Source organism: Apus apus, chromosome 2 (assembly GCF_020740795.1).
Source record: "Apus apus isolate bApuApu2 chromosome 2, bApuApu2.pri.cur, whole genome shotgun sequence".
Classification (NCBI taxonomy): Eukaryota; Metazoa; Chordata; class Aves; order Apodiformes; family Apodidae; genus Apus; species Apus apus.
Window position 1 is genome coordinate 33,443 of NC_067283.1, and position 15,634 is coordinate 49,076.

Consider the following 15,634-nt stretch of genomic DNA (forward strand, 5'->3'; position numbering starts at 1 on the left):
ACCTCTCTTCAGCCCACCCCTCTAATCTCTTATTTTCTTCTTTTTAATCATTCTAATACAAAGTTCCAAAACCAGGGTTTATTTATCCAGAAGCTGTTATTTCCCTCACTAAAGGCTTTCAGAAGCTAAAGCTGGTAATATCCACAAAATCTCCTCCACCGGTTTCCCCACACATGCTGCTCCCCAGCTGCTTATTCTTAGGAGCTTTATCTGACCTGCTTCAAAATATCTCTGTTCACAGGGCTTCTACTGGAAAGATCATTCCACCATTTAATACAAGGACTATTTTTACCCTGCCCAGCTCAATGCACACATTTTTCAGGACATACCTTCATGGGCCTCTTCAGCGCTTCCTGAATATCCACACGCTTCCGCATTATGGTCTGGTCTAGTTTGCGTTCGAAGGCCAACAGATCCATGTAGGCCTGGGACTCAGGAACCAGCTCCCGGATCTGAGAAGGAAGCAAGGAATATCCAAACACTGGAAGCAGAAATCCACTATGGCACGGAGCAGTGGTGCTGACACCTCCCCAGCCCACGGACCATCCATCCTTCCTTCAGGAAGAGTCACCCTCAGACTTGTCCCCAGTTGGTGGGGCAGGTGTCAAGGCCAAAGACAGGACTGAAACAGACCCCAGTTGGATCCACAAGGTCTCAATCATGGCTGCTTTCTTTTTCAAGTGAGGCTCAGCTACAAGCAGCCTGGGAGCCACTCCTCTCCGCAATGCAAAGCATGGTAAACTTGTCCTGCCTCACCAGAAAAGTCCTGGGCTTCCCCATACTAAAGCTAGATGTGCGTGTTCATGCGGATTTCTTACAAAAAAGTGCTGTTTAAGAAGTCAACCTTGTCAACATATGTCCTTGGCTGAGCTGAAATCAACCTTCTCATCAAAGGTTCAACATGACGAGCTACAAGGTGCCAACTTTTGTTGGTATCTTAATACATTAGCTCTATTTAAAAAGTCCCTTTTCATTTTCCCTTTCCCAGATAAGTTAGCAGACAAGGTGATACGAAGTAGGTTAGGAAGAAGACCTACCAGTCTGAGCTTAGAAATGAGCATGAAAAAGCTGGTTCTTACCTGGGAAATACTCACGAAGGCAAACCCTAAAGGGAAGGAACTGTCACTAATTATAGTAAATCTACTGGACTGCCTTGTCTGTTTCTACTTCACTGTAGCTTTCACCTGTGCAGCCACAACACTTAACTGTTAGAATACTTCTACAGGAATTAAAAGCTAGTTGGTATTCCTGTTTTGCTTTAAGATCAGAAGTCTACGGTTGTAACTTGGCGTAAGGCAGACACACCTGTGTGAGTGACAGCTGATACTCCTGTCCACTGCTTTCTGCATAACTATTGCACCAGGTCATCCCAACAATCCCTCTATCCTGGCACTGACTGACAGCATTTGAAAGGTGTTGCCCTTTAGTACCTAAGCAGGGCATTCCAGAACCCCAGTGGGCAGTGTGTCAATCAGTCCCTCCTCTTGCTCCTTTCCAACCTGCCAGCTGCCACCTTCATTTGATGCCATCTTCCTGCTTAGCTGGAGCAGCAGTGGGCAGGCACTCCCTGTGCACCTTCTCCATACTGCTCATTCATTTCACAGTTTTTTACCATCCCCTTCTTAATATTTTTCTTTTCCAGGCTGAAAAGGAACAATTTCTCCCTTCTGCATTTAGACTGATCAAGACTATCAAAAAATGTCCCTTTCAACCTTATTTATTTGTTTGTTTTGAGATGCTAGAACACCTGTTGGACTGCCACTTCGGAGAAGCAGAAATCATGGAGCCAAAAACTGTGTTCAGCTCTAGTGGAACCATTATGCTTTTAACTGCTTGAGTCTTAGTATCAGCAGAATAATAAAAGAACATTAATGTTTTTAAGAGCACAAAGAGCAAGCATTGCCCTGGAAACATGAAGGAGTTGCCAGACAGCTTGCAGAATAAAGACAGCTAGGCAACACTTCCTCCCCACAGTCAATACACATCTTTGGACCAACAAAATACCCCAAAGCTTTTATCCCATCCCACACAGAAGAAAAGATTCCTCAGTTCCCTCCAAATTAATCATGGTGTACTGCAGCAAATTAAAAATCCTGGACCCAAAACACAGTTTCAGTCTTTTAACTCCAAGTTCCAGAATTATCAGTCCATGAACTCCTGGGCAAATGATGGAGCAGGGAGCTGGCCTTCACAGCCCTCAAGATAAAGCCTATCTACAGCTCTGACACACACTTTCCAGCTGGTTTGCAGACTACTAGACCCAGGATCTAACGAAATTTCTAGTAAGTTTCTAGAAAGAGCAGTGATCTTCAATAAATATTTATATTCCACACTTTTACATCTACTACTACATGAAAGTGAAAAGATATTTCCTATTCCATTCCTGTAACCAAACTGATCTTTAGCATTATAAGATGTTAAGAAAGAATAAACACTTTAAAATCAGCTGGGAAAGATAACACTGAATATAATTCCTTGACCTGTAAATGACGCAGGTTGGGAGAAGAACTGTACTTGCCTGTGTTTGTACTCCTCTCCAGGATTATGTTACGGCCACAGTGCAGACAGGATGCTGGGCTAGATCTAAGGCTCACTCAGGTCAGTTTTGGCTTTTACAGTCTTTTATTTTCTCACCCTACTATTGGAATAATCTTTTGGAGGCATGATAACATTCCAATTTCATATTCTTTCCTTATTTCCCTTCAAGAGTGAGAGGAAAATTAAAGGGGAGCCCCAGAAGTATCACATCAAAATGAAGATTTTTCTTTGTTTCTGGTACCTCTTAGCTCAAAAAGATGAAGGTATTCTTACACTCCAAAGCACTCTAACGTTCCAGCCTGCAGTATGTAATTAATTTTTCAGTTTTCTTCATAGGTAACTGAACCCCAGTTATCCTGGTGTTCCTGTGATAAGGATCTGTTGTAGCCTAATTCCTTCTTCTTGCATGGTTTACCCAGAGAAGTTCATAGCTCCATGCAAGTCTCCTCTTTTCTTCTACAAAAGTTCTAGCTATAAAAGAGTAAAGAGTATTTCATTACCTGAGTTCTCCATTCTGGCCTTTATCTATTTCCAGAAATGACAAGAAGCACCTAGCAGCAGCATCTGAGGTTTTGAAGCATGTATGTTAAACCTTATCTTAGAATGAAATGGGTAACTGGAATAGGTTATTATTAACATAGTAAGATAGTGTCTTTTTAGAGGCTGTTTTTTCCCCTATTCTGGAAATATAAAAGTTTCAAAATTTAAAAAATTACTAAGAACAGATTATTGTTAAATTATGTGCTCTGATCCCTGATTTCCATGGACTTATTTACTGACGGTGACAAAAGAATGGAAAAATTATAAGTGTGCAGGCCATGAGGACAGTGTGCAGGGAACAGTGATTGAAAGGCTCTCACAATTTCCTTGTGAAAGCAGCACAATGGGGGAGGTCCCACCACACATGCCTGTGAACAAATATGCAAGGCTTGAGAAAGCAGTGAAGAGCTGCAACACTCCCACCTCTGGGATGTGAAAAGCACCACGGGACAGCGCTGGGACCAGCAACCTGGGAGGCTGCACAGCAGGGAGGGCTTCACCCAAATGCTGAGAGCTGTGCTGGAACAGAGGACACTGCTAGGGCATCTCCTACAGACCACCCCATCAGGAAGGAGACAAAGCCTTTCTTAGCCATCTGGAGGAAGCCCCATGGCTGCAGGCCCTTGTGCTCATGGGCAACTTTAACCGCCCCAACTTCTGCTTGGAGGGCAGGAGCACTGGGCACGAGCACCCAGGAGGTTCCTGGACTGGATTAATGAGCATTTCTTGACACAGGTGCCTAACAGTAGGATGAGAGGCAACAAAAAGTCACTGCAACATGGGCAATTGACTCAGTATAAGGAACTTACTTTTTTTTATACCATGATGGTACCAAAAAATTGGAATGGGCTGCTAAAAGATGCTGTGGGATGTCCAGCCTTGGTTGGAGGTATTCACAACCTGACTGGACAGGGTCCTGAGCAACCCAGTGTAATTTGAACATGTTTTGTGCAGCAGTTCATCTGTATGACTTCCAAAGATCCTTCTGATCCAAATTATTCTGTGATTGCTGGGGCTTAAACAGTTGTCTACCCAAATTATGGTTTTGCCTGAAATTCAGTGAATCATTTGTGTTTGAGGACTAAGAGGTCACTTTCAGCCTGTATGTTTTAGAGACTAAATTAACATTCATTTTTATTTTACTCTATGCAACTGCAAATACATGTTACTTGTACTACACACATTGAAAGTAAAATGTACAAGTAATCTATTTGAATCATAAGCAGATATGCAAACAAGGCTTACAGCTCCTCTCAGGAGGGTTCCAAAGGAATCAACAGAAATGCTAGTCTATCTAATATCCTCTAAGTGTATTCAAGGGTGTCTCCAAATCAAGTGCTATAGAGGACACTAACATTGACTGAAAGTAAATGAGGATGGAGCAGCCATGTAGCTCTCCATAAAGCTGGGCTACTCAAGCAAACTTTTTTATACACTAGGTGTACCAATCACATTCACCCTTCCAGAACAATGAACCTTAAGACCTCTGAAAACAATAAATTGTGATCTATGGTTCATCTTTGTCCTTCCCTTCCTCCAGACCTGGCACTAGCCACCAGGAATGGCTGATTTGTCATTACCAAACAAAAAAGTCAGGGACAATCCACATTTTGTAATCCTCAATTCAAAATAAGTTAACAGTGGTCCTGTACCAGATGGAAGTACCTCAGGCTACGGGAGAGGCAAGCTTGTCAGAGACATCTTTTGCTTGGCCAATATCATGGCTGGAGAAGAACAATTCTGGAAGAGGTGGCCCTTCCTTCACACCTGAGGCTACCATTTCAAACCTGAGAGTAGCAGATTCTGCTCAAAACATGGACCAAGATCAGCTGCAGGTTTCTGTCAAAATGGACAGAGCTTCTGCTGCAGAAAGCAGGACTTTGAGCCACTTGCAAGGCCCAGTGGTACAAAGCTGAACTACAACCACTTGATAACAGATCTGAATTGTAACACGGAGTTAATGCTTGATCTGATACGTGCCCACTGCATTTCTGCTTCTGCATTTGCACCTGAAAGCAACATTTATTAAACAATGGTTTGAAATAGAAGTGTCAATCTTCAGAACACGTACTTACAGGAAACAACTGCTCTGAGTGTATGGTAATTTAGTTACCTAAAAGAAAAGGATGGTCGTTACCGATGGAGCAGAAATAATATTACCAGGGAAAGAGGTGAGTGGTCATTGTTCCGGCGAAACAGAAACCCTGAGGAACACTGCAAGCAGGAGATGGGAACAGGAGCACTGTTATGCCTGTGCCTCTGCTGAGTCCAATACAGAAGTGACAGGCTGAAGCCGTCTGGCCTGCACGACACACGTCCTGCAGGACACGTACAGCTCCACCTGGGCTGAACAGGCACCATGGAAGAAGGTACGAGAGAGGCAGAACTAAGAAACAACTGTTGCTTATGCTCAGTCAGCTTCGCCTGCTTCCAGCAGGTCTGAGCTGCTGCTTTCCCAGACAGACTCCTGTGCTGCCAGGTTCCTGGGTTAGAGGTTCTGCACTTCCTGCAGCAAAACTTTGCTGTGTTATGACCACTTGACTGGGCAGTTCAGACAATACTTTCTAGCAATAACTTCCTCTCTCCCTGTGTTTATTTACTGTTCCATTAATCTTACCCGTAAATTTTACCATCAAATTTCACATATTATGAATGACATTGAAAAAAAAAAAAGGTTCCCTGCACTGATCTTTCTGGTCCCACTAGAAATGACCTGAGCACTGTTATGTCTCCAAACTGACAGTGAAGGACCTTTTAATTTAAGGTGACCACTAAGATTACTTATACTGTAGGATTTTTAACTGAGATGTCATTGATAACACATCAAATGGCTTGAAGAAATAAAAAAATATCAACACAATTTCTGTTACCAAAAAATACTGTGATCTGCTCAGAAAAAGGCAGGCTTGTTGAACAAGATTTAAGTTTTAGAAAATGGCACGTGGCTCTCTGAAGCACTAAAGTGATCAGATGTCTTCACTCAGGTAGAGCCACAATGGTCTCCTCAAGCCATGTAAAACTTATCAGAGAAATAGATCAAGAGAAGTCCACACAGGGAACAAAAAGATCCTTCCTCATCTGGAGAGCAGAAAAATCTTTCAGAAGGGAAGAGAGATTCCCCAACTCAGGCTTTCTGTTTTGCTGTCTGGCTGTTACCAAGAAAAGGAAGGGCAGTGAGTGAGCCCTGACTGGACTTGGCAGCTGTCAGGTAAATAGAAAATGGGGAGAACACTGCTTAAACAAGAGAAGTGCATCCTCCCTCCTCCTCTGCACCTGCAGCAGGTAACCTAACCCAGCAACCCATAGCTCAGAGGCAGAACCACCAGTCTTCACTTTCCAACCGTCAAAAAAACCCGTGTTCTAATTCTAAAGTTTCTGCCTCTCTTTTTACTTTGACATCCCATTAAGTCCTAGTCCCAGCCCTCACTTAACCCCAACTCCACCTCAACCACGACCATCCTAATAACGCAACTGTGTTGGAGAACGGGGCATTAATAAATTCATTTAGAATATTATCTCTATTCTGACTAGCTCATTTTCAAATAAATATTCAAAAAGGAAAAATAGTTTAATGAGAGAAAGCATTTATCCATTTATAGTCCCACAGTTATGGGAAGAAAACCAGAGTTAAGTGGTATTTTGATTTAAAGTAGGGAAGAAATGTGGAACCAGGACAGATAAGCCTGTTTCCAGACCTGCCTGTCGTGTGCAGCTAAAAGATACAAGCAAGATTTAGGGAAATGTACTCGTTTCCCTGCAATGTTTTAAGCAGAATGTCCTGAACATTTCCCAGTTATGAAATACAGTGACATGGATATTTAAATCTACACTAAACTCTCTCAAGAACACGGCAGAACACTCTGCTTCGGTATTGAGAAAGATACACACTGTGTCAAAACTGATCTAAGGTGTCCTTTCCAGCTAATTATTGCTTTTGAGTACTACAAAAAGCACCATGCAAATCCAAAATTCATTCTTCTAAATATCAAGAAGCCTAGCCGTATCACTCTCTGCAAGAAAATTATGTTCCATCTATTCCTTAAAGATGACAGAAAGAATGGAAAAAAGAAAGGAAAAGAGGTATTTTAAGACTTTCAAGTGGTCCTCAGGAATACAAGTCTTCACAAGAACTTTTTGAGGAATTCACAGTGACACACAAAAAGCAAATACTGCCCATGTAGTGCCCAAGAAAGCTGAAATAAAAGCAGGAAGACAAAGATTCAGTTTTCGTGATGGCCAAGTGATGTATGAAACCTGACATCTTCCAACAACTTGGACTCGGCATTTTTATTAAAAAGATCCAGAAGAGGACAAGAGAGACACAAATGCATTCAGAGCTGTAACATTTTTAGTTAATCATGACCTGAGAAGACTAAGACACTTCAGAAAAGGCTGACGGAGCTGCACGGTGGCAGAGGAGCTGCAATACTGAACAAACACAGCAGAACACACATCAGAACAAGCAATAATCTGTCCTGGTGGGGACTGATGTGACTGTGGCTACTAATGAAAGTGACTGAAACTCACTGTTAATGAAGTCATCTGCAAGAAACAGACAAAAATGCAAGGCAGAAAGAAGGAGTGGTTCTGGGGCTTTTATAATTGAACATGGACGTAAGGAACAGAACCTACAAGTGATACAGGATGGGGAAATAAGAAGTAAAGAAGAGAAAAGGGATATGGATCCATACCATGGTGACCTGGGAGAAAGACAACAACAAAAATTATAGAAGCTATTTGTACAACCAAAGAAATTAGAAGCAAAGAATGTAGCACAGAGCTACAGCATGGGGACTCTCACTGCTTCACAGGGAAATCTTCAAATGATTCAGCAAATGGCAGGGGAGGAAACAACAGCCCAGAACACCACTGCAGCCTGAAGACAGAGCAGTTCTTTACACATGAGCAGGAAGACACGGAGGAAGGCTGCAGGTTTAATGGTTACTGCCACGCTTGGCAACAGCATCATCACTAAAAGAACACCAGAGGCACAAATGGAGAAATCTACTGACAAATCCAAGAAAATTCTGAGAAAAGCTATTGAGATGATTAGCAGACAGGAAACATCCTCTGTGATACAAGGTTCCACTAAGCCAATTGATGTAGCTCTGCTTGGGAGTATGTGTCCAACTACATAAAAAGAAAAAACATTTTCTCTGCCTGTCAAAGAGACAACACAATGAGCTTGAAATCGTTTAAGTTCAGGTTAGAAACATGAAAATTCTTAGGAGTAAGTGTAGCCAGACACTAAAATAACCTGATAATGACTGCAAGGGATATTTCATTGATAGTGATTTTAAACAGATTTGCTCTTACTTACAAGTAAATCCCCAGACAGGTCCTGTAGAAGTTAAACAAAACCAAAACAAAGTAGCACTAAGTTCCCACGGCAGGGTCAGGCTTCAGATTGTCTACTGCATGACACTAAAAAGAAATTAGTACTTTTTTTGTTTGCCCAGAATACCAAATTTGTGCTCTTTCTTTTCAAAGTCTTCCATAAGAAGGCTTGCCACTCTAGTGAAAATAAACAGACCTCCCAATACAGCTATTAGGAGTTGATACACAAGTATACAGACCGTAAAGGACAGAACACTGATAGGAAAGGACAGAAAAAAATTGTGTCAGGGATGGAAAACCTGAGCTTAATCTGGAGTTGGAGGTTTCCTTCAGCTGCACTCATTGCCACATTCCAGAGCAGAGACACCAGGAGGTGTCTCAATGTGAAGAACAAAGCCATCTTCATGCTCTTAACACTACACAGGCAGACTACAAAACACAGGCTTCCAATATTCTCCTGTCACCAACAGATTAGTTCTTGATTCCTTTCTCTTGAAAAAAAACAAAAACAAACTAAAAAGAAACACGTTTCTGCAACTTCTGCCATCAGAAAACGCAGGATCTGAAAAGGCCTTGGCACAGATGGCTTTCTAAAGGGGGCTGTTTGGGTTTTCAGTGGCATCCCTAGGTGTAGTGTGGACAGCAGCAAAGCTCAGGATTGTATCTCTGCCAGCCTCATTGGCCTCTGGCATGGCTGTGTGTACAAACCATTTCCTGCTGACAAGGGTGTGATCCATTCTGCCACAGCTTTTACACTGAAGGATGCTGGAATCTGAAAGATTTTGGGTCTCTTCAAGTGGAGGCCTGGTAGGAATAGTACTGGCTGCAGAGTAAGTCTATGTGCAGCTCAGCCTTCCTTGATCTCCACAAGCCTTCAGTGTTGAGGGGTCAGTACTTCTTTGCTAGTCAAGAGGGATCAGAAGAACCAACCAGTTGCTTCCAACAGAAGACAACCCACATCCTAGGAACAATGCATTAGCACTTCTGGGATTATGGCATTATGTTGATGAACAGCCTTCAAAAGACACAAAGGATTCACTGAATTTCAAGCAAAACCTTGATTTGGGTAGACAACTCTGTAAGACTCAGTAATTACAAAGTATTTTGGATCAGAAGGACCTTTGGAAGTCATGCAGAGCAGCTGTTGCACAAAACGTGTTCAATTTACGTCAGCTTTCTCAGGACCCCGTTCAGTCAGGTTGTGACTATCTCCAAGGATGGACATCCCACAACATCTTTTGGCAGCCTGTTCCAGTGTTTTGATACCACCACAGAATCACAGAATCACTTAGGTTGGAAAAGACCTTTAAGACCATCAAGTCCAACCACTAACCCTACTCTACCAAGTTCAGCACTAAGCCATATTCCCAAGTACCACACCTAGATGAGGTTTTGTTTTTTAAAGTTCTTTATACTGAGTCAGTTGCTCACACTGCAGTGACTTTCTGTTCCGCATCATTTTCCTGTTAAGCACCTCCACAAGGAGGTTGGCTCTGACTTCCTTCACTACCCCATACTGCATCTGCACTCGCCCATGGGATCTCCCTTCCCCCTTCTCAAGGCTGGACACACCGCTCCTGCAGCTCCTCTTCACAGGCACGTGCTCCAGCGCCCAGACATGCTGGTGGGCCTCTGTGGGCCTCATTCCAGGAGGTCCTGTCGCTCTGGTCCTGTGCCCAGAAGTCCAGATGCAGTTTCACAGTTGTGGCACAGCGAGGAACAGCCTCTTCCCTTGACTTGATGGCAACACTGATGCTAATAGCACCCATTCTGCAGTTGACCTTTGTCTCAGCTGCTTTACCTTACAGGCTCATTCTCTACTTGCTGTCCATGGGAAACCCCACATCCCCTCCTGCAAAACTGCTTTCTCCCTGGACCACTGCAAGGTGTCATTCAATCCCAGGAGCAGAACTTTGTATTTGCCTTTGTTGAACTGCTGTCCCGTGCAGCCTGTCCAGGTCCTCCAAGCAGCTGTGCTCCCTGATCTGACACAGGATCAGGGGCCTGGGAGGCCTGAGGACAGGATTTACCAGGAGAAACGGAGGCAAAGACAACACCAAGTGCCTCAGCCTTTCCATGGCTCTTGACATGATCAGCCGACCCAGCCTAGGTTTTCCTTAGTCTGCTGCTTCTGCTGCTAATCCACTCGCAGAAGGCTTTCTTGGTGCCCATCACATCCATTGCTAGGTTCAAATCCAGCTGAGCTTTGACCTCCCTAATGCCATTCTTGCATGCCTGAGCACCACTGTCCTGTTCCTGCTGGGTAGACCATCCCTGCTTACACTTCCATGCACTCCCTCTTTGCATTTGAGGCCAGTCTGCAATTCTCTGCTTAAGCCTGCTGGCCGCCTGCCAGGCCTGCTCAACTTTGTGCACATTGGTCTCACCATTCCCCTCGGCTTTCAAGAGGTCATCCTTGAAGTTCAGTCAGCTTCCCTGAGCCCCTTTGTCTTCCAGGGATCCCCACTGTCCCATAGGATCCTTCCAGGCTGATCCCTGAACAAGGCAAAACCTGCTCCCCTGAAATCCAGGTCTTGTTTGCTCAGAATCACAAGCTCTGCCATCTCACGGTTGCTGCACCCAGGGCTGCCCTTAACCTTCACATCCCCAACCAGTTCTAACCAGTTCTTCCTTCTTTGTGAAGAACAGGTCCAGCAGAGCACCCTCCCTTGTTGGTTTGTTGATCATCTATGTCAAGAAATGCTCATTAATCCAGTCCAGGAACCTCCTGGGTGCTCATGCCCAGTGTTCCCACCCTCCAAGCAGAAGTTGGGGTAGTTAAAGTTGCCCATGAGCACAAGGGCCTGCAACCATGGGGCTTCCTCCAGATGGCTAAGAAAGGCTTTGTCTCCTTCTTGGCCAGGCAGATTGTCCATAGCAGAAAGCCACTGTGCTGTCACCTGCAAAACTTAATTTTAGTTTAGAGATGGCTTTAAAAAAACCCAACACAGAAAAGTGTGCCCTTCAGATTGAGATTTCTTTCCAGGTGAGAGTTAGATGTCCCAGAAAAAAATAAAACCAGAATTTGATCCACGTCAGGTAGGAAATAACAACTGCAGCTGCATTCTTCACTACCTGAGCAGGACAAACAAAACAGTTTCAGCAATTTTCTTTTTAAAAAATAAATCATCAGACACTAATAAATAGAGGTTTGGCAACATCCTGAAAATTAGGCTAGTCTATAATTTCCATCTTTGAGAGAGGTAATACAAGCCAAGACCTCTTGTTCCCCCAAGTCTGACAAGCTCAATTAGATCCTGAGCTAATATTTTACTGCCTACAGCAGATGCTCACAACCTAGGCATTTGAAAAACAGTGTTCAGAGCTAGTACTTGTATATCACAAGTGGCATAACTGAAGTCTGACTTATCAGCTTCTGGGCTCTTTCCCTGCTAGGAAACTTGACCCCAGAGATTATTGACAAAAGTGTCTCTATGTTGAGGCTTCTACCATGGCCAAAGCAGGAAAGTTCATGCCCACACTCCTTAGAAACTGGAACTCTGTGCCACCTTGTGAGCCTTGATTCCCAAGAGACTGTGTTTCAGAGAGGATTTCTAACGGGCACACAGAGCCAGTAACGCAGTTCAGTAACACGGCCCAGGCAATTAAACCCTGTGTCACTCTGAATTATGGCCACGTGCAGATACCATTCAAAATGCAAAGATCCTGCAACAGTACAAGCACCAGCTGAGCTAGATTCACCAGCCCTCCTTGTAATCAGTTATGAGCATCTGTGGGCAGACAGATGCAGTAAGTCTACGAGCCTCAGCTCTGCACTGTTTATATTTGAATTTTTAAATGCACAGAGGAAGGCTATAGGTCTAATCTATGAAGCAGGACTAAAAGGAATCCTTGTAAGTTACTTATAAGGTTTCAGTAAAAGCAATTCAGTAGTGGGATCCAGAGGGGAAGGATCCAGCCTGCTGCACAGAACTTGAGTTGATGTTGAATACACTATTAAAAATGCTAAGCCTGGGCTTAACCAAGCCTTTCTTCTAATTAAAATTGCATTTTAGACAAAAGATATGCAGTAGATCCAGCTGACCTGCTTTTAAGTAAAGCATCTGAGACACAGTCATAAAGGGAACCACTATTTAAAACTGAAAAAGACAAGAGCAATACGTGGTAAAGGAAGTGTCATAGAAAAACGTATTAAGCAGAAGTACCTCGTGGACCACTTTTGAAACTGATTCTATTTAGATATTGTCATTGATAGCTCCAGCACAAAAAGTATGCTAACAAAACTCCGTAATGACAAATTTGGGTGGCACTGTCAATACAAGGCAGGGGACTGTACAGAGAATGTAAGGCAGTAAGAACTGTGTAAAGGGATGAAATAGAGCATTACAAAGCACAGGATCATGGTCCTCAGAATCTGTAGCCATAATTCCTACTCTAATATGGGAATTCATCAGTTGCAAACAGTAGAAAGTAGAAATACATGTGGGTATCACGGAATGACTACATGCTCTATTAATGTGGTAAGGCCATAAAAAATAAAATGTGACCCAAATCTGCATCAATAGGTATTTCAGTACAGACAAAAATGCACTAGTGGCATTCAAACACTGGTGATACTGGTAATGTGTAATCCTGTGTATACTTAAGGTCTCCTGAGAGGTAGATTTAAAGAGGTTCAAAAGAGGTGAATTTAACCCAGAATCGATGTAACGAAGGATGGTGAGGATTAGAGCAGTGGAGAGTCCATCTTACTTGGCAAACGCCATGCACTTGCCCTGCTGAGCCTAGCAAAAACAAACAAACAAAAAAGGCTGCTGGAGCTAAAGGATCTTCTAAGACAGGACCCCAGCTAGTCTTGAGGTGCCAGTTGTGCCCTGGCTTCCATGGCTGGCTGTGCCAGGAGCTCCCCTGCAGTTCCATAATCCTCTCATCCTACATTTAGTAGTTTGCTGAACTTTCTCATACAATTATATCCATGGAAAATGAAATCCTTCTCAAACAGCTGGACTGGAGCAGGGGAGCAGCCCTGCCCAACAAGCTGTAAACCCCAGCAGCACAGGCGTGGTGAGACCTGAAGCCCAAAAGCAGGTTACCTGTGCCAAGAGCCTGGCTTGCTGTCACAGCAAGTGACACCGAGAGCCCAGCTCCGTCGTCACTGGTTGGTTTTCAAGAGTCATATGTATTTAATACCTTCCCCTATCCCCTTCATAGTTCCCAGAAAACACAAGCAAGAGTCTGCAAAAAGTCTGTGGGTAACAGATGCTGACTGGCTGGAAACCACTCCAGCAGCAGCTCTGGAAAGTTGGAAGTTTCACCCCATGCTTTGTGTTCATTCCACAGCCAGCAATCAGTGCAGATCTTCTAGCTGACAGGACATGGATGCACACAGCATTTTCCCACCCCATGAAGGGTGTGCTCAGGGAGGTCCTGATGCACTAACTGCAGCCTGGTGGAGCACCTTACTCCAGACACAACTGTGTCATAGATACCAGCACTCCAGCTGCACTGATAAAACCTCCCCTGCAGGCAGGGCTCTAGCGATTTGTGTTGCCTTATCACTCCATCAGTTAAAATTATTGGCTGACAGCCAGAAAGGCAAGAAGACTTGGTGACAGCATGGTTCTGAAAGGTGCTAGCATCTGCACAGCTTTTTGACATACTTGAAAAAGGTTACCTATTAACTAATTATGGATGTGATAAACTGAGCCACAAAAAACATTCAGTTACCTCTGCTCTGCTCTAAGACCTTTTCACCTTGTAAAGATGAAAAGAGAAAGGGAAAGGAAGAGGGAAAGGAAGAGGGAAAGGAAGAGGGAAAGGAAGAGGGAAAGGTCTTGAAATGGGCATATATTTAAAGTGATAGCCTCACCACACACGATGTATAATTGTCTGTGAAAACAACTTGTGTGGGACAGACAGAACTGACAGCAGAAGGAACGCAGCTTTCATTCCAAGTACAGACTCCAAGCAGAGGAGGAATGAGGCTTAAACATACACTCCATGGAGGCTGCAAGTAGTTCAAAGGTCTGGATTTCATGGTAGCTCTGTCCTTTCAAGACAGCAGCATGAGAGAACTAAGGGCCAACCTATGAGAGGCTGTGCTTTCAGAGCATGGCAGGAGTTATGAGAAAAGAAGTCTTAGTGTGACATCAGGAGTACCCACGGGGGCTCACCTCCTCGGGTGGCTGGCTGGGTATCCATGGAATGTCACATAAGGGAATGTGGAGGCTGCCAGCAAGTTTGGGTTTCCATTAGCAGTGGAGAGGTAGACTTGGAAAGGACCTGGAGATCTACACACCTGTCAAAGGGATTCTGCACCCAGAAAAAGCAACAGAAGCCAAAGAAACTGGGATGAGGATGCGACAAGGGTGTGCATTTTGAAGACTAAGGAAGCTTGCCTTTTGGGACAAGTAGGCTTTGGAGGAATTGCAATGATGAGGGCATAGGAAAGGAAAAGTCTGGGAATAATAAAAGAGAAGGGGAGCATAGAGAATTTCCAATGTTTAAAAAGGAAGTAGAAGATTTAAGCACTGAGGATCAAGCATAGAGAGATACTAAAAGCTAGACATATCCCCTGGGACAGGAGAATTAATAACTCTCTGGACAGTGTAGGCCCTTGATCTCAGTTACTTACACGGGTTCACTTCAGTCCTACCAGGACATAACCACAGAAATTAGAACCTGGCAGCTCTACTGGGCCAGGAAGAACTGAGAACGAGCCCACCTCCTACAGGCACAGCTGTGCCCTCAGCCTGCTTGTGGCCAGCCTGGAGAATGGATCACAAGCCCCCTGGAGAGGCAGAGGGCCCAGCATCACTATCCATCCAGCAAGGGGCAGTGCTGGCTCGGCTAACCCAGCCGAGGAGACAGGCGGGCTGCTCCGGCCCCAGCCCCGGCCCCAGCCCCAGCCTGGCGCTCCAGACTTTCACCCACTGCCTACTTACTTTTTAATTAGATTTTTAAACAAAAAGTGAAAGTATTTTCTAAAATCCCTCTAATTACACTAAGATGCTGAACTGATTGTGAAGGGAATAGGAAATGAAAGCGACTCACCCTCTGAGGGAGAATTTTGTCAGCCATCTTCCTCCTCTTGGCACTGTACATTTTTTAAAGAAAAAAACACGTTACCATGGTGACAGATCTAGGAGTAACGAGGCCACCTGCTAAATTATCCTGACATCTCCACATGCTGGTGCACAGCTGTGCATGCATCAGCAAAAGGGTCTCACCCATGCCCAGGCCCTAGGACCCCTTCTCT

General features: G+C 44.1%; 1 protein-coding gene across 4 annotated transcripts in view; it reads right to left on the bottom strand.

Moving 5' to 3' along the window:
• The window catches only part of SMARCD3 (SWI/SNF related, matrix associated, actin dependent regulator of chromatin, subfamily d, member 3), an 89,095-nt gene that overhangs the window by 26,155 nt on the left and 47,306 nt on the right, over positions 1 to 15,634 (bottom strand). For all 4 annotated transcript variants that reach the window (XM_051611023.1, XM_051611022.1, XM_051611021.1 and 1 more), the window contains 2 exons: positions 15,430 to 15,472; positions 330 to 452 (listed from right to left, as the gene is read on the bottom strand). In XM_051611023.1, coding sequence (XP_051466983.1) covers positions 330 to 452; positions 15,430 to 15,472 — 166 coding nt within the window. The remainder of the gene's footprint in view (positions 1 to 329; positions 453 to 15,429; positions 15,473 to 15,634) is intronic.